Genomic DNA, 19,702 nt, shown 5'->3' on the forward strand with positions numbered 1-19,702 from the left:
AAAAATTAAACCCACAGGGAGGGACAACCACAACCATGCAGGCATTAAAATATGTTTTGGAGTAGGCTACTGCTGAAATACACTGGATAGATGAGCTATTGTCCTGCTGTTGAAGTAAGTTCAATAAACCCTACATTATGGATTTTCTTAAGCCAAATTACACAGAACACAGAAAAAAATTGACTCCTAAGAAAATGATGAATTCAAATTTTAGAACAACTATTTTGACAAAGAAAGCAAACAGTCACTTTGTTGGTAAAAAAAAAAAATCAGGTTGAGTATCTGGAGTAAGACTTCGATCTGTTTGACTTATCCTTGTCAAGCTCTGGTCCTCAAGGGTCTGTGTCCTGCAACTTTTATGCGTCCCTGGTCCAACACACATGAATCAAATGGTTGAATTACCTCCTCTGTATGCATTCAAGTTCTCCAGAGTCCTGCTAATGACCTAATTATTTGTCTCAGGTGTGTTGAATCAGAGACATGAATAAAAGTTGCAGGACACCGGCCCTCTAGGACTGGAGTTTGAAAACCCTGCAAGATGCTTCAGTACTTTAAAAGTGAGGTTATTAGCAGTTCGTATCTCCCCTTCATCAGAAAACTTTCTTTGCATCCTCACTTAGCATACATCTCGATTAGCTGGTCCTAGTGGCTAAAGGTAACAGCTAAACTGAATGGGGCCAGGAGCAAAGTGGACTTCTACTGTCTTTGTACGTCATGGCAGTTTTTTCGTCAATCTTTTGGCTATACCAACATATCTGTGCACGACATTGTCACTTTTGGGAGATTATTCACAGAGACGCTTATTAACATTTACACGAAATATGGAGGCAGTACGCCACCATTGATCGTCCTAAACAAAACACATACTGAGAACGGCACCTATAAATAGTTTCCAGTATGAGTAACTTGCGTAAGTGAAGTAAATCAGTATAAAAATAACTAAAATAACATCACATGAAATGCTTTATATTTGCTTTTTAATCACTTTACTGTTAGGCCAAATATATACAACTTAGATCTTATTCGTAAATGGGTTTTCTTTTCAAGGTCTTTGGTATTTCAATGTAAAACAAAATACTACCCATTTGGTGCCAACAAGGGGTGATAATGATCAAAATTACCTTGATAAAAAGCAAAAGAAGAAGATGATGAGTTAGGCAGAAGCTCTTGCTAACAGTGTTGCCAAGTCTGCTTATCATGAGCAACTTTGGGCTAAGTCGCTTGTGAGTTGTGGTTTGTGGTTTTCTGGACTTGTTTTTGAGTGAGGACAGGGCCTTAAATCAGTTATAGTTTCTCTATAGATTTCCATGCATGTGTTGTGCACAGGACGATCGATGCTGGCACACCAACTCCTTTCTTAATTTCCTATGTAACTACATGGCTCCTGTGTAAGTTGCCATCCAATGTAAAGGTGACAATGCTTTAAAGGTCCATAAAACTGCATCAATGTCAGACACCAAGTTTTTCCGATTGGAGCTATTTTAAGTTCGCTTTTCTTCCCTCGCTGACTAGCGATTAGCTTTGGCATCCAAGTCCAACTAAAAAAGAAGATATCAGATCTACTGTGAATGCAAACTGCTTCTAACCAAAACTTACTTTAAAAGTACTAAACCTTCCTTTAAGATGGAAGAGAGTATACAATTGACAGCTAACAGCAGCCTGTACCGTAAACAGTTTTAGGTTACATAATACAACAGTCAATAAGTTAAACATGGTTTTAAGATATTTAATGAATCTACCACCATGAAAACCCCAAAGCTCTTTTACTTTGAGTAGGAGGCGTTAAAAACTGAGCCTAAGGGTATATGCTGGTATGTGTGTGTGTGTGTGTGTGCTCACACTGTGGCATTCTTTTAACCTCTGTGGAAACTCACTAAAATAAATCCATTTCGTACGTCAGAGAGGCCCCTGTACACCCTGTAATTACAGAGAGGAGGGTGGGATCTGTAGTGGAGCATCAGAACGGGGCGGCTTTAGGCTTCTGAAAAGCCACCCAAATGCTTACTCTGGCCTAGTTCAGGTTTAGTTAGAGCCCTGCAGCAATGTAGCAGAATCAAGGTTTCTCATTCAGAAGAAACAGACAAAATACAACTCCAGCAGCCAGGCTTGGCATATCATAAGCAAAATACCAAAAATGATGTTTGATGGCTGAAGAAAAATAAAAATTTAAAACACACTCTCACACCTGGGAGCATGTTCTATACCAAAGCGCTAGCACACCAGTCACACCAGGTATCATCCCCTGGCTTAAATTCAGCACATCAGAAGTGGAAAAGTACCTAAAAGGATAAGCCTCTGTATCCCCAACTTGCACTGCACATTAGCCCATAATCCCCCTCTGAGAGCGTGGATCCCCTCCATGCTTGCATGTGCTAGCATGCCTAGTGAGTGGTGAGCATGGCAGCTGCAAGGAGCCATAATTAACACCCTGAGCCGAGGTGAGAGGACTTCCGCGGGGCCGCCGTCGTTCATGAGAGACAGAGCAGCAGGAGGGGTTCCAGGCAACTCTGTGTAATCTCTCCTTTGTTTCAAAAGAAGCTATTACCTTACGGTGCCTTTACTGCACGGGGCTACACTGGGGCCCGATGTTCAGATCTGCATGGCTAAGTGGACGTATTCTGTTTAGGTCTGTTCTTGCAAATACATTGGCTGATTTGACTGCAATGTCCTTTGCTTGCAAACCTGGAGAATGAGAGGTCAGAGGAAGCTTACAGACAGCGATCGACAGCCAGAAGAATGTACTGAGGCTTTGGCAAGACAGTTAGCCATAATAACAGGGTTTCAAAATTTAGTGCCTTAAAAACAGTTGTCTGTTCAAGTGTAGGTGGCTACAGCATAGCTTTCTCTGTGTCATCTCTATAGTCACTTTAAAGCTAAACCTTAAAAGCTAATAGGACGTGTTTCCAGGAACCAGGGTAGTTTTCTGAGGTAGCTTTTCTCCCATCTGCGATTTGAGTGCAGGTCCAAAGGCCAAATCAGACTACCAGTTAGAAACCCACCCTATAAAGCCCTGGTTGATAGACCGTATTATCCCACGTCATTGAAGGAGGAGCTTATAATACAAAACAAATCTGAGCAGTATTTTTGAAATCATCACCATCCTTACAATTCGTCTAGCTTTTATTTGTTGCGAGTGTCTCCAATCGATCCATTGTTTTTTTGCCTTACCTGAGATCTGGTCTCAGGGGTAACAGGTCAAGGAAGGGAACCCAGACATTCCTGTCCCTTGCAATCTTCATTTTGAAGGATCCTAAGGCATTCCCATGCCAGTAGGGAAATGTAGTTCTTCGGCATGTTCTGGAGTCTTCTCCCACTAGGATGCGCCAAGAAAACCTTCTCAGGGGAAGTCCAGGAGCTAACTACTTTTGATGCATAGAAGTAGAGGCCATACTCAAAGTTACCCCTGGATGAAGAAGCTTCTCACTTAATCACATAAACTGGTTCTGACCACCTTATCAAGGAAACCAGTGATGTGCAGTGAGGTATATGATTGGTGAGGCATCGTCTCCTCTCAATTTGGATATAAGAACCCAAATTAAATATTTATTGGTTTAAAAGCTGTCCATTGTTCTTCAATCAATTCCATACTGTTCAACAATATGATGACAAGTAAAAGGTAGAATTATTTGTGTTTCAAATATTTATTAAAATGGCCAGTTGTATACGGTCTTACCGTTATTTGTATACAAGGTCTATAGAAAACAGTTGCGTTAATCTTAAAAGTCTTGAAAAATCCCGGTTCTCCCTCACATTTGCATTACAAACGCTGGTGTTCAGTCTGTGGTGCGTGTTCAATGCCAAGTCAAGCCGTGCAGCTCCAAGCGTTTTCAACATATAGCCTTGAATGTGAGTAACTGACTTCATGTTTGTTGAGACTCCTTGGTAAATTTTTGATCTCACAACATCCAACATTGTCAAATTTTAAAAATAAAATGCGTGGAAAGCAGAGCCCCCCTTTGCATAGAAGAAGAGTACGCAGTGACGTTCCCTTTACACATTTTTTCATATTATGCTCAGCACTGCCCCCTGTCAGTGCAGCACGGTACTTCTTGCCACCGTTGATGTGGGATGTGACCATTAGTCTACAGAGAGTTGGATAGTTAAAAACGTTCCGAGACGTAAATTTCCAAGGGTAAAATGGCATGGAAATAACAGTCAGAATGAAACTACGAATTTTTTGAACATTGAAACAGAATGGCGTCTTGCTTTCTGACGGGCCTCAGAGAAGCTCATTATTTTCCAGAAAACAGTAATCAATACCGTTCCTGAGCTCATGAAGTGCACAGAGCTGCTTACATGGCTTTTCCCTTTCTCTCCATTTTGCCCAGAGTTAGTCTTCCTGCCACAACTATTTCAGCTCAGGAATAGAGCAGAGAAGGCGCCTTACAAGGGATGCAGCCAGGCTGGAAGTTGTGTTGTCAATTGGCCTCTCCCCAGCCCTGTCTAATTGGACCACCTCTTATGGTGGCTCGTGAGATCAACTCCTCCACCACCCAGTATAATGGCGTGTCAGTTCCTCTCCAGCGGTGAGGTGGGCCCTTTTTTCCCATAACGGAGACACAAAAGAGCAGGATAATGGCCCCCGGTTGTGAGGAAGAGAGTGTAGGCTGAGACAGAGGCGGAGTGGAGCCACTCCTCTTTGCTGTTTGAACTCTTCATAGTCCTGGCTCCAGACAGGCAGCAGGCCCAAAGGAGACTGTTGGAGCCTTTATGGAGGAGGCGCGGGACTGAGACATGCACTCAGCGGCAAACCCAATCAAAGAGAACTGTTTTCAACTAAAACGTTTGACAGACTGTCATATACGAAACTGACTTCTAAACAAACATCAAAAAATATTCCCCTGATATCTGTAAAACATGCACACAGATAGATCCAACATGCTCTAGGAAACTCCCTCTCTTAAGAATCCGAGTGTCACTGAATGCCTTCATTGCTGCATGCTGGCAGAGAGCTCTACACCCCTCCTCTCATCACCATCACCGCCAACCTGACAACCCAACACCAGCAATTACGAAGGAAGCCAGCTAAACCACATCCAGTTTGGCTCCGGTTTTTAAGATTCCAGCAGGCTTGTAAAACTTCCTGGTTTCTCTGCAGACATTCCAGTATCGTCGTGATGGTATGAAGGATGCTGTATCCCTTTCTAGTTCAGAACAAGGTCCATTGTGAGAAATGACCAATCACAAAAGGCGGAAGAATTTGCAGAACCTTTTGGAAGTGCGGCCTAACCACTGAGACTGAATCATTCAATTATTTCCTCCAACACTGTCCTCACATGCTCCGGCTCCTCACAGTTGTCATTACTCGGGCTCCTCGGGACCTCAAGGACATCTGGATCAGTGGAGCTAGCTCATCCTTAAAATGTAATTATAAACTAAATGCTGGACATGCTACAGAGACGCCTTCAACCGGAGCCTCCTTTCATTAACTCTTCGAAGGCTGCAATAAACAAAAACCATCACACAACTCTTCACAGTGGCAGCGTCCTGGAAAAATTTGTTGACCCACAACAGCATCGAGGTCCTCGCTCATTTGATGTTTGAGGCAATTTTCACCGTGTGACTTACCGTCTAAAGCGTCTGGATTGTGTTATAGCCCTGTCTGTGTTACCTCCACTAACCACACGTCAGGAAGCAATAACATTCTAGAGAAGCGCAAATCTCCCCCCTTATAAAGAGCTTGTGTTATTAATTAAACTAATTACAAACCATTAATGAACGACTACACAATTTAGCTGCAAAGCACAAAACAACAAAAATGTAGATGAGGGCAACCCTTTACAATATGACTACCCTGCTTTGAACACAATCATTAAAATTTAATGTAAATGTTCAATCGATTGACACTTCATAAACCAATTAAAAAGCAATTAAAAGTCAGCTACGCTGGAGGATTACACTTTAAAGCAGTTCGTTTAAGTTTTGACCCAAGCATTAGTTTATTTTGAGATATATTTTAAATGATGAAAAGGGTAGAGCGCCTTCTCTGGGTCGGGGAAGATGCCCTGCTCCAAGTGAAGGAGTTTAACTATCGTGGGGTCTTGTTCACGAATGAGGAAAAAATGGGGAGAGATCAATTGGCGGATTGGTGCTGCGTCTGCAGCGAAGCGGACGTTGTACGGGTCTGTCGCGGTAAAAAGGGACCTGACTCAAAAGGCCTCAATTTACTGGTCAAGCTACGTTCCCACCCTCATCTATGGTCATGAGGTTTGGGTTGTGTGTATCACGGATACAAGCAGCCGAAATGAGTTTCTCGGCTGGCCTGGGTTTCCCTGGAGGAGTTGGCCCAAGTGGCTGGGCAGAGGGAAGTCTAGGCCTCCCTAATTAGGCTACTACCCCTATCCCTGATAAACGGAAGTAAAAAAAGATATTAAATGATTTTTCAGGTCAATATACGCACTTGGTGTGTATCGATGCTCAGTGCGGGCTGCCCTTCTGAAAAACTCACCTATGTAACTTGAGAGGGTCAGGTCTGTCGCTGAATGTAGGCTGGTTTTGTAGGTTACAAACGAAACAGATATAACACCTACCTGATCAGACATATTTTTGGCTCTCTGACGTAGGATTTAATCTAAAGGGGTGAATGTGGCCTTGTCTTTACTAGTAACTCCATGGCTTCTCAATCTGATGATGCAGCATAATTAAAAGCTGGTTAATAACTGTTTCTAAGTGATTTATAACATATAATAAGGCTACCGGAAAGCGGTACCCAGAGAAGTAGCGAATGTGATGTAACAATCTAATAAGGCAGACCAAACAGAATCAATATGCGAATACTTTATTATCAATGTGTGAATGGTGTTAGCTTTTTGTCTGGATACTAATTGTATATGAAAACTATACACCAAATCCAGGCTCATCCTAATTTTGCTGTATAATTTCTCAAGTTTATATATATATATATATATATATATATATATATATATATATATATATATATATATACTTGCCAAAGTGCATTTTCTGTTTTTCCTCTTATCCATATACACATTGCACCATACATAAATAATGACATTGTAAAAATGACTTTGTATTTACATGTATAATATATATTTCATATAATATATAAAACTTTATATTAAATCTAGGTAGATGATATTTGGGATAAGTTTGTGGGGTCCGTTTGTGTTATCTGTGGTTGTTGAGGAGAATCTCCAGCCAGCAGGGGCAGGAAGTGATGAACTGTCTTGAGTAACAGGGGCCCCAGCCCTTAGCAAAGCTGATGCGCACACTGTTGGGGTCATAAGGTCCATCCAGGAAGTCCAAGTCTGGGGAGTGCCTCAGGAGGCACGAGCGTTCATAGTCAAACACTTTGATGGAGTATCCCGGCATCACTTTCCGCACAACCAGAGTCCTGCTGTTGGGCATGTCCAGCGTAGGCGAGTTGACAAATATGGGATGCTCGCTCCGATTGTACGCCCAAATGCCGTCAGGCTCTTTGCTTAGGAGGATACCGTAGCCGATTTTGCCCCGCGTGCGTAGAACGGTGCTGCTGCGGTGATCCAAGTTGAGCTGGCCCAGGCAAAAGCCTGTTCCCTGAGGTAGGTCGTAGAAGATACTGACGGAGTGCTCGTACACTGTGTAGAGGCGGCCCACACGCGTCCGGTGCTCCCAGTATGCCACGTTACACCAGTGGCTCTGCTTGGGGGCGTTTGGTGACATGCTGGCATCTAGAAGTGACAGAAAAAACAGCCATTAAACAAAACATCAACTAAAATAAACGGAGCAATTAAAAAGGAAAGGTTGACTTTTAAGGGATCAACCTCTTTTTATTGTTCAGAGCAGATGGACGCTATAAAAACAAGTAGGCACTCTATTGAAACATAATCCTTGCATAAATATCATATCACAATCACATACCACCCTCCTGAGGGTGTACCGGGGTCAGCTAAGAATCTGCACTTCCTCACTCTGTCTCCAGAGGGCACTGCAATTATTAGCCACTGACCACCCAGCTGAGTCGCCTGACTTTTGCTCATGCAGTTTTTAAAGCAGATCATGTTTACCAGAGTGAAAGGGGAGTTTAGCGCTCACACGCTAACATACAAGCTACATTAAAACTCTTGTTTAAAGCCGACGCTCGCTTCAGAATGTGTTTCACTGTTCCAGTGGAACTAAGTTGGCATCTTGCGCCTAAACATCTCAGCCCAGTAAATCAGCTTCTTAATTCGGTTTCATGGCTGCAGTCAGTGAATTCTTTTCAGTGACAGCCCTCAGCACTCCACAGTGAGTTACTGCTCCCAAGGTAGACTTCGATCTTGGCCATAGACACACACACACACGCACACACACATACACACCGATGACTGCTCCCAGAGACCGTCTCAGTCCACTCTGCTCGTTGCTGTTCTACATTTATATAGCTCATAAAATCTGTGGTATGAGCAGAGCAGAGCAGAGCAGAGCGGCCAGCGGAGAAGGAAGAAATAGGAATGAAACTTCCATGATCTCACATCCGTTCCTTCTCCCTCCTCGCCTGAAAAGTGAAGGAACCCCCTTTCTCCTCTTCACTCGTGTTCCTCACATTCCACAAGAGTTGGTGTGTGTGGGGGAGTTGGGGGGGGGGTGAAGGGAGTAGGCCAGGCAGGGGGTCCCCCTCCCCCTCCACCCAGCTCTTCCCCCTGCTGTGGGCCCAGGGACGGCATTCAGCTCCCTGACAACTTAGCACAAGCCTGTGACCCGCTGACCCCCCAGCCTTCATGCTATCAGCTCCCATTAACTCACACACAGAGTGATGCCATTATTTTGCTTCAGAGAGTCTATTGGCACAGAGGATTTAAAGCCTGGGCCTGTGGCCCCATTCCTTTCAGCCCTTCTGCTCTCAGGGCTTAATGACCGCCCGCCCCATTAACAAACGCCTTTAAGGTGGAGCATTGTGGGTCCACGCAGCCCCAGAATGCCTCACTCACCTCCTACCCAACTGAAGCTTTCTGCAGGGTGACCCACACTAGTAAAGTTTATTTAAAGATTAGCAAAAACGTTGAATGGGCCTGCACAGACAACAGCGCCTGCTGGTTTGAGGCGCTCTGTTACGGTGGGGAGGGAGGGAGGGACGGAGTGAGCGGGGACGTGCAGTGGGTGGAGTGGGGTGGTGGTGGGGTGTAGCTGTAGACAAGCTCTCTGTGTGTTTGCGCACACACTGATGGCTGAAATGACCCCCTCTCTTCAGGGGCCCCAACATGCATGTGCCATTAGTGAATTCCACACTCTAGCTCCTCCACTCTGAGCTCGGCTTTTACTGCAGCCCGGCCTGGCCGCACAAAGAACCCGGCCCCGACTCGTTTATGACCCGCTGTTGTCCAAATCAAGCGGAGCCCACACATCAAGGTAAACTCACTTTGAAACAGTGCACAGGAAAAAAAAAAAAAGAACCAAATGGCTGATGTCTGAGAGAGTTTTGGCAATTGTATCTAGTTTTCACACTTAGCCTGGAACAGAAGGCCAGGAAGCAGGAGAGGAGCAGGAAGAGGAAAGAGCAGGGCAAAGTTATGTTGGCCAAGGCTTTTCGTATTCTTTAAATCTGGTATATGTCAATCATGGACTGATGGATCCGTTATCTACAGTATGGTGATTTTTCAGAATTTCGTGAATATTGCTGACGATAGATTTACATTTAATAAACAAAACTTTTCTGTCCATTCTGCACTACCGAGTTGTTGTTATATTTAAATACCTCAGAGCCCTGTTTGGATACTCCATAGATCTTTAGCTATTTTTTTCTACTTTCAACTAATCTCAGCGGGTATGAGGTCTTGATTAGTAGCGTTGGACCATAAAGTGACTCAGACACGGATCCAAGCAGAGCCGAGAGCTAAAACTCAAAGTTCAGACACGAGGCGGAGAAGTCAGGGCGTGTCCTCCTCCCCCTCCCTGACCACAACATGGACACCCAACTCTCTCTCAGACTCCACGTCTTGCTTTTTAAGAGGGTCTGCGCTGGGCGGAGCGATGATGACGGCTGGGAGCAATTACTGGCGCTCTGTATCCATTTAACCCTGCCGCCTTTTAACAGCTCAGTTTACCCATTAGAATTGTAGCACATGTTATTATTGTTATTTTATTCTCAAAAGCCTCTCCTCTTAGTGTCAGTCTCAGGGTTGTTGGGCTCTGCCGTGGCGTGGATGCTGCATTTCCTACTTTGTACAGCCGGTGGCAATGATCTGAACCCTTGAAGGCGTTGATGAAGCCTAATGCCTCCAGGAACCAAACTTCCAGAATGGATTGGGAACAAAAATAAAACTTTTGCGATTGTTTAGTCCATTCCGTTTTGTATGATTAGAAAAAAAACAATATGTCTTCAAGAATCCGTAAGTACAACACGACTCAAAACCCATGCAGCAACTGATTGTTGTATCTTCACAGTCCTCAAGCAGAAAAAAATAAATTGTGCACAAAGTTTTCGATGAACAACATCACTGGGCTCAGTGGGTAACACCCGATTATATTTTCCTTAATCTTAGATTAGACGAATTAAAAAGCAGACATCTGGTATCTGCACAAATGCGTTCTTGAATCAGTTTGATTAAACTATGTGGAACAGAAAATACTATAGTGACCCAAAAAGATGGAAAAGCGTGTCCTGAAACTGACACACATTGTTATCAGTGTGTTCATTCATGTAAAAAAGATAAAAGGATGATGGGATAAAAAGTAGAGACACATTTATCAGGCTTTTTCAGGCCTGTGCTGATTTCTGGTTTTCTTTGAAGTCTGACTGGCAGATTCTGATTTTTGAATGACTGTGACATATAAAAGAGTGCTTCAGGTTATTTCATAAAGATAGTAGTTTTAAGCCACGGGAAATGAATAAATCACAAGATTGTTCAAATGTATGCAGTAAAAAGGTGTCCTTAATGTTTATCTAATTCTTATTAAACTTAAAAAACATGGCATCGAAGACAATAAAGTTGTAATAAGCGGAACATTGTGGGAGATCTTACAGGTGATGCATTTAATGAACAGAATAAAAAACACTTAGATATTTCAGTGTTTGACATATTGATCCCTGATCTGAGCCGAAGGAGGGATTGGTTGAATCCCATCACTGGTTGAATGATTAGTTACTTTTTAGTGCAACAGAAAAAAATAGAAGCAAAATTAAAACAGGGATATTTTAAAAGAAGTAATATTTAAACATTAAAATGTCACTTTTTGACAGAAATGCATTCCTGAAATTTTACAGCATATCAAACACTCATGCAGCGTACAGACAATAAAGTAGCCTAAGAGAGAGATGAGAAAATCCATCACTTCAAATTACTTTAAGTTCTGACAGTTACACTTTACTTAAGATTTAATTTAACTTAAAAGATAAATAAATCAATTTGTTACCAAAATTACTTACTTAAGAAGCTGAACAATATCAGACAATTTTTTTTTTATAAAATCAGTCTTGGTCCAATAAAATCAAGCAGTGCATTTTTGAAAAGGGGGTTTAAATTTCTTCACAGAATAAAATGTTCTGGACAATTACTTTTTTACAATTACTAAATCAAACTTAATTAGTCTAATGTTGGACCGTTTTTAGAGTAGGGCAGCGTGTTTTTCTATTTATTTATTTTTTTGGTAATATCAAACAGCAACTTAGCTAAAAAGTTTAAATTCATTGTTTAAGGATTTTGTTCATGGGAACCTGTAAGAAATAATAGTTTTTTATATTTCTTATGCTAGTTCTATAACAAAAAAAAGATCAAGTGATGCAGGGTGGAACATAGGTCATGTGCCAGTGCGTTGCTGGATTTGTTTTTACTTCTTTTTCAAAATATGACACCACTGATCTTGCACAGCTTATTTAGTTGTTAATTGTCTATATTCTTCTAATTTTCTTTCAGCGCATATGAAACTGGACAGGTTAAAAGAACCGGACAGATGATAAGTCAAAGAAAGCTAAATGTTTTCAAAGAGCAAGTTCAGAAACACTGAAGGACAACTGCTAATGACCATGTCTAAAGGATTACAAGAACGTTTGGCTCCTTTGAAGCAAATTATGAAGGAATCTTGACGATTTAACAACCTTTGCACATTTTTTTATGGGGCTGCACAATATAATAAAAAAGTCAGGTGATAATGACGTTACTGCTAAATACTATGACGATAATATCAGTATCTTTGCTGCTGCGTTGTCATGTCCATGTATTTTGGACATTATCAGTCGCAGTTTTGGACATCTACTACATTGAGAACCCATCCAATGGGCTACATAGCTGATCGGCATGCAAACTGTGTATTCATGAGACTTGAACTATATTAGCCCACAGTTATTACATATGAAACTGTCCTTTTCAATATCAATACTACATACACTGATATTGCAATGAAGATATGATGATATCTTGGCTATGTATTGTGCAGCCTGGGTATTGTGCATTGGTAAAGTCATTTACACAGCCAGCTTATGTCATTATACAAATAACTGTTCAACAAAAAGTAAGGGGAAAAAAAACACAGGCCGCATCCCTGTTAAGTTTCAAGCACTCAAAGGTGCGTTTGGATAATTACTGTTAAGTACACAAAAATGAGCGCTTGAGAGTTTCAACGGCAATCCTTGATGATCATCCAGTAATGCTTTTAAAGAAAGCATGAAAAGCAAGAGGGGATGGGTGAGTACAGAGGGAGAATCAGAGAAGAGCTGCCCCAGGGTAAACACGGCTCAGCAGCCTTGGAGTGAGATGAATGGGAGGCCGAGTGTCAGGGACATGCAGACAAACAACAGCTTCCCCTCTGTGCTAACATCTCCCCATCAGGCTCTGGGGCCCCCCCCCCCCCCCCCCACCCTCCATTAGATCTCATCTCACCATAGCACGAGAGCAGGTACAAGAAAAGCAACCATTCCTCAGAAACATTAAATAGGAATGAAAAAAAGAAGAAGAAAAAAAACACAGAAAGTTGCTGCAAGGCTCTTTACATAGAGGGGAGGAGTGCAACAATGTCTGATGTTGTGCCAGGAATTAGAACCTCCTCCAGCTATTAGTCTCTTCCAGCAAACTGACTGCAGGCTCAAAGTGTGGAAAGGGGGTCAGGAAACCAACAACTAGAGATGCATCAATAAACTGGCTGGTGACCAGTCACAGTTTAGCCTGACCAACAATTGGCTGGTTGGAAACTAAATAAAAGATCCAATCTGTCAGCGCACCACACATAAATGTTAACAGACTGCACTATGAACGACACTCTTCACAGTTAATACACTTGTTGAGTGAGAATGATTCAAAAGTCTCTTTCAAAAAAACATTTCCATCAAAAACTTGTGAAGAAGAGCTACATCACACCCTTGACCCGCAAAGCCGGCTTGCTCTTCTCCACATTGGTCCTTTAACAAAACATAAGGTAGGACCTTAGTCCTACCTTAAAGTTTTTCTTGGTAACTACCAGGGATGTGTTTAAAAATTAAGTCAGTGGACGCACAGAGATGTAAGCAGTGCTGCCAGATCTTGCGAGAAGATGAAACGGCCAGCTCTATGAAAACAAGCCCAAACAAAACCCAATAACCAACCCACCATACTGTAATACAGAGGCTGCTTGGGGGTTTCTATAAGAAAAAAAGCCCGGCCCAAATAAGCGACTTCACGTAAAAATTCACCAAATTTGTAAGCGACTTTAGAGAAAAACAAGGCCAAATTGCTTATAATAAGTGGACTTGGCAGCACTGGATGTAAGAAGTTACTTTAAGGGACAACGTTCTTTCTACGTGTCAAGATATGCCTCTAGTTCATTCAGGCTGTGAGAAAGCGAGAGAGAGCAAAACTTACAAAAAAATAATTGGAAGGCTGAGCAGAGTACAGCAAAATCTGTTTCATTCGTTTGTGCTCTTATCCAGTAAAAAGGTGTAGACGTAGCAAACAAATAACAAAAAAAAAAGTAATTATATATCTGATCTCTCATAAAATATGTCTGACTTTTCAGCATTCTGATTCCATTTGAGGTATATTTAAGGATATATTTTTGTGTAGGCCTCCTAGTTTTAATGTTTCAATGCTGTGAGGCGCATGTCCTTTTGACACTTTTGACTTGCATGTGACTTCATGTTGGTCTCTAATTGGTTAGTTACAGACTCTCCTCAGGGCACAGCTCATTGCGCCCCTGGCCAGTCGGTGCTTTTTCTGTCATTCTTCATCCAGTCAGATTAATTCATGATCCCAGTCAATCAAATTCACACCCCTGGCAGCTCAGATGTCACTCAAACATACGGATGCAAAAGGAAGTCAGACAACAACAACAACGGCAAGACAAGAGAGACAATTTGGTCATTTAATAAAGAAATAATAATTTCACAAGGCTTTTTCTGGATGAAAAATAAGCATATAAATAAATTTTGCCTGACCATACTTAAAAATCCCGCTACAGGCATGTGATTTGTGTAGAATTTATCATTGTGTGGTAATCTGAGACCTCTACCTGAGACCTATCGCTAGCCGCCATTGCTCTCAGCTTCTTTTTTGTATGGAACATGCTGGATTCGCACATATTGGGTGCCTTTTGAAATTTTAGAGACAAGGATCTACATTCCATAAGGAAAACCCTGCTATTTTAGTATCGCCACCCATGCTAATCCTTAACAAATTTTGCTAAAACCATGGGGGATGGCTCTCACATGTCCATGTTTTAATAATGATGGCTGCTTATGAAGGCTGGAATAAAACAATTCCCACCGTTGTCCTTTGACTTTTATATTCTAGTGTAATTCTACGAGAGTGGTCCGAACCTTTTATCAACAGTTCAGCGCTTTACTGAAAAAAAATAAAAAAAACTGTATGCACACTGCACAGTATTTCTCAATCCTGAAACAGCAAAGTGGAGGAAAAGCAAGAGCCCCAAGCCTACTGCCCCTGGGTATGGTATGGATTTAATTTAGTGGACAATGGCTCCCACAGGCTTTACTGCAACCTCTGAGCAGGCTACATTTAGGCTGGCGTCTGGGCTATCTCTGCCATCAAAGTTGGCTTTATCAGACAGACATGCTAACTGGAGCTGCTGTTACATGTCTATGGATTTTTCTCCCGGAGGTCTGGTCTTTCTCCGCCGAGCGAGGGGAAAGAGGGCAAAGAGATACAGCATCCGAGATATGTGCTGGGAGAAAACAACGTGGGAGCCCAAGAAACAGAATCCAGCCACCAAACCTTCCTGGTCACAATGGGAATGCTTTACATTGTCATCCACTTCCTCCTCACTTTTCCTCCGTTTCTGTTTTGAGGATGACCCCATGAGAGAGGAAAAGCGCTGTGCCCCAGATAGCAGATAACTAACAGAATCCATAAATTAAATCAATAAACAACAGAGGGTGTAAAAAGCACAGGAAGCCGAGGAAGGTAATATGGTGGAGCTCCCGGGGCCCGTTAGCGAGGCTCTCGGTTTGAGAGGGAACTCTCCAGTATATGCATGCAAAGTTATCCCAGGGAGGCCTAGGAGACTTTTCCAGGGCATGTAAAAGTTCTCTGAAAACTGCGGGGGGTTGTTTGTGAATATGTCACATCTACAGGCAGCCTTACAAGCCGGCGGAGTATGAGAGAGCATCAAAAGCAAAATACATCCTGCTGGGTGGCTGCGCTCTTTCACCTCCTCATGCAACCTTTCTTTCTGTGTGTTTTTTGTGTGTGAGTATGAACATGTTTGCTTGCTGATGTGTGAAGGAGGATTGAGCCAAGAGGGCCGGAGCGTTTGCGTAGGGGAGACCCAGCACATTCCTGAACCCCTCCCTCGTAGCACCTCCTCACTTCCCACTCGGGGTAAGCCTTCGGGAGCAGCAAGGAGGGCTTTATTTTCTTTCTCATCTTTTACAATCTTTTATCTGGTTTTAGACGATGTTAGCCTTGTACTGACTCCCGTCAATACAGCAACTGCTGGCTTTGAAACTCATAGACAAAGCATTCCCTTCTCTCTGATAAGGTCAAAGGTCTGGAACAGCTAGCGATGAGCAAAGCGCTTTTATTTAATTTGCTGAGAACTTCCAAGCTAGAGAAATGCCATTTTATGTCTGCCGTTGTGAGTTTTTCACAGAAAAGTGTAACGAGCACTCTAGCTTGATAAAGGTAATACGTTTTTCGGGCTTAGTGCCTATTATTACACACCCAAATTAAAAATAAACAAATAGACATTTACTTTACAAAGTAAAAAAAAAGTATATAATCACATCTCTAGATTTCAATAGAGAAAAAATAATACAAAATTCTTAGGATTATTTCTGTTCTTTGGTAAAGCTCTTTAAAATCTACCTGTCTGTCATGTCTAAGCGTTTTCGACATGACTAGCACAGGTTTAATATAACTGAAAATAAACATAAAAACCTATTCCTCGATAATGGTGTTCAGAACAGTGTTATTTTATCATCGTCATTATATATTTTTTGACAATGACCAATATGTTATGCCTCTGGAGATGGGGATAAGATTCTTTGTTCCATCATTGGGTATACTGAATGTTAGAAAGCGGACCAAATGTTCTAACGGCACTTAAGCTGAAACGAGCAAAGCTTTACATCGAGTTTTATTATTATTATTATTATTATTATTATTATTACATATATTTTTTTTATGTTGGCGAGAGGCTACCGCGGCGGCCGCGGCGGGCGCGGCATGGCGAGGCGGTGGCGGTAGCGTCTCGCCAACATAAAAAAAATATAATAATAATAATAATAATAATAATAATAATAATAAAACTGGCGAGGCGGCGGCGGCCGCGCTGCGGCTTGGCGAGGCAGCGGCGGCGGCGGCGGCCACGGCCGCCTCGCCAAGATAGCGCTGCGGGAAGCTGGATGTTCATACCTTCACTGTGTTTTTTTCATACCTTCACCATTGTTTGTACTGCCGTTTTTTCCACTTTTCGTTGCGTTCGCCTGTCTGCTAAGCTCAAAACAACCGCGCCTGGCTTGACGGAGGAACCAGAACAGCTGAGCAGCTTTACCACAGTGCACTTTTACTTTCGCCCTCTGGGGGGAGCCTCGCTGGAAAATCAACCCCGGTTGCATAGTATACCTTTAAGCTAAAACGCGCAAAACTTTATCATCCATTTCTAAATGAGTACCGTAAAAGCACATCGTGCTCTGCTGAGGATCTTTGCTTAGACTTTGACTGACATTAGCATGCTTCCTCCTCGTTTGTATATGACTTGTTGATAATTTGACTTCTTAAATGTTTTCTTTGTGGCTCCAAATTAATCACATGCGTACACAAACTTTGTTCTGCTGATTTATAAACTGAGAAATTTGCTGAGCATTGTACTTATTAATGAGTGGTTAGCAGAGCTCTTCCATACAGCAATCCGTTGGGCCTCAGCTAAGTGCTCCCTGAAAATAAGTTGTGCACTGGATTTAGATTGACTTGCTTTCCTGCCCGGATCCACATCGGGAGTTTGATAAATGCTCTTTTATAGGCCTAATTTAAGGTGAGAGGTTAGTATTTTGTTTCGGCCGAGCCGGGAGGTAGAGGTGCCTATGATGGACAGAGCTACTGTTCAAACAATGACTTTCTATTGATTGGCTCAGTGGATCAGAGTCTGTGAGAAGAATGTGTTCTGTCAGGATAATGTGGCACCAGAGTTTCTGTTTCAATCACAACACTTGCTCGACTGAAACCCACACTGCTCACCGCGGGCATCCAGACACTAGTTCCCCAAACAAAGACAACTGTTTCCCCAAGTCAGCCTGCTCACAACAAGAGAGACATTCATTAAAAATGCAAGAGGGAACATTTCCAATTATTCATAAATTCCTTCCCTGTCAACATCTGTAAAAAAAATATTATATACAGAGGTTACACGGTATGGCAAGATTTCATTAAGTAAATTTTGTATTGGCAGTCGCAGACAAGAGGACTCTCAAGTCGTACACTGAAACGCGACAGCCTGACTGCACAGACAGAGTGAGGCCAGCCAGACTTTAGAAATGTACACAAATACAAGATAAGCAAAGTACACATGACAGAAGTAGATATAGTTTTCCGAGAGGAGCACAGTCATTGCAGGTTTAAGCATATGCATGCTTGCATGTCTTAATAACAACCACTTGCAAAACCATCATTCCCCAACACAGTTTGTTTCTCATGTTGTTCTTTTAAGAATGATTTCTAGCAAGGTTTGAAGGGAACCATCTTTCAGAACAAGACCAAAGGCAGAATAGGTCTTCTGTATCTCGTATCCCAATGTTAGGACAAACGAAGATCACGTTATTTGCTGCTCACGGCTTGTCAACTGTAGTTTCAAAATGTTTTTACATAATATCAATAGGTGGCTCTCCTTTATTCTTCATACCATGACCGACTATGTTTTTTTTCATGACAGCAATTTTTTCTAACAGAAAATTTCTCTAATATGAAGGTAAATTGTACTGAAGATCTTTCAGCTGGTGGCCCGGCAGTGCACCGCAACAAGTACATAGGTTAGGGGCGAAGCTGCTATATACCATTGGTATCTATGCTATATACCATTGGTATATAGCATAGATCAACTTCTAACAACAAAAACAACAGCGGAAGGGACTCAAATACCCAACTATTGGTTAAGTAGGATGTCATAGGGTTGCAATGATAATAGAAAACTCATTGACAGCTAATATAACAATTTTATGCATTTGCAAGTGTTATCTTGTTATACCTGCTAACATTAATTAATATCATCATTGTTGTCATCTAAATTACATTTCTGAACAGTACCCCAAGACTCCGCATTTGGTGATTTCCAACCCTAACTTTGGGAACCACTGCCCTACACAGTTTTAAGAAAAATGCAACCACTCTACGGCACTTTCTTTGGGATCTCAAAAGAAATGGCTTTAACCATATTTGTATGAGATAAAATACTTTCAGTACATCATGGGTATTATATAAAAGAGTTGTAAAGAGTTTTTTTTCTTTTTTTTAAATATGTTGTTGAATTTCAACTTAACCATGTAAAAATATAAATATCCAGGCTTTCACACAATGTTGGGTTACTATTGTAAACCTCTATCATTTTCCTCCAGCTGTAAGAGGCTTGTCCAGAGATGTCGAATGACACCGGATTCAACAGTTAATCCTCACACCGCATTCAGCAGGCTCCAAGAATGCCCTGGCTATGCTGAGTTTTAAAAATACTGACGGCCATAGGTTTAGGCACAACTGTCAATGCTCCTCTAGGGAGGAAGGGAAAAAAGATCTTACATCTATTTTTGCCTGCAATCAAGCCACAGGTCTAAACCATAGCCAGCCAAGGCCACTGTCTGGATTTGTAATTGTGGGTAAAATGGTCAGAAAATTAAAAAAAAAACTGCATCCACTGCTGGCACCACCTTTACATGGCCATGCCAGGCGACACAAGGCTAACACATTTACACGGGCTGGCTCAAATAGAGTATTGTTCCCTCGCTCGCTTTGAGAAAATGCTAAACTAACAGTTGGGCATTCCATACATATTTAATGGTACTGCACGCTCTTTATTTGTTGCTGTAACCCTGTGCCCTGAGATGAATGAATGGCCCTTTTGGTGGAGGCAAAGAGGGTGCTGCTCTGTGGTGTGAGGGAAGTGAAGACGGCAGCAGTAGCCCTCCCAGAGCACAAAATAAGCTGACTTTCTTCACTTGCTGTGGTAGAATTTTGGGGCAAAAAAAAAAAAAAAATCACTGCACACCTCATGTTATTTCAGTCCACACGTTCTCTTTGTATAGCAGGCCTTAAAACAGTTTGCAGTCGCCTATGAGGATTTGTCCGTATCAGTTAGCCTCTGGGATACAGATAAA

General features: G+C 42.1%; 1 protein-coding gene across 1 annotated transcript in view; it reads right to left on the bottom strand.

Annotated features, from left to right (window-relative positions):
* Positions 1-6,762: 6,762 nt before the first annotated feature.
* The window catches only part of smad6b (SMAD family member 6b), a 30,792-nt gene continuing 17,852 nt past the window's right edge, over positions 6,763-19,702 (bottom strand). Inside the window, exon 4 of the mRNA XM_012864932.3 lies at positions 6,763-7,670. Coding sequence (XP_012720386.2) covers positions 7,129-7,670 — 542 coding nt within the window. The 3' untranslated portion in view covers positions 6,763-7,128. The remainder of the gene's footprint in view (positions 7,671-19,702) is intronic.

The sequence above is a fragment of the Fundulus heteroclitus genome, unplaced genomic scaffold, assembly GCF_011125445.2.
Source record: "Fundulus heteroclitus isolate FHET01 unplaced genomic scaffold, MU-UCD_Fhet_4.1 scaffold_358, whole genome shotgun sequence".
Taxonomy (NCBI): domain Eukaryota; kingdom Metazoa; phylum Chordata; class Actinopteri; order Cyprinodontiformes; family Fundulidae; genus Fundulus; species Fundulus heteroclitus.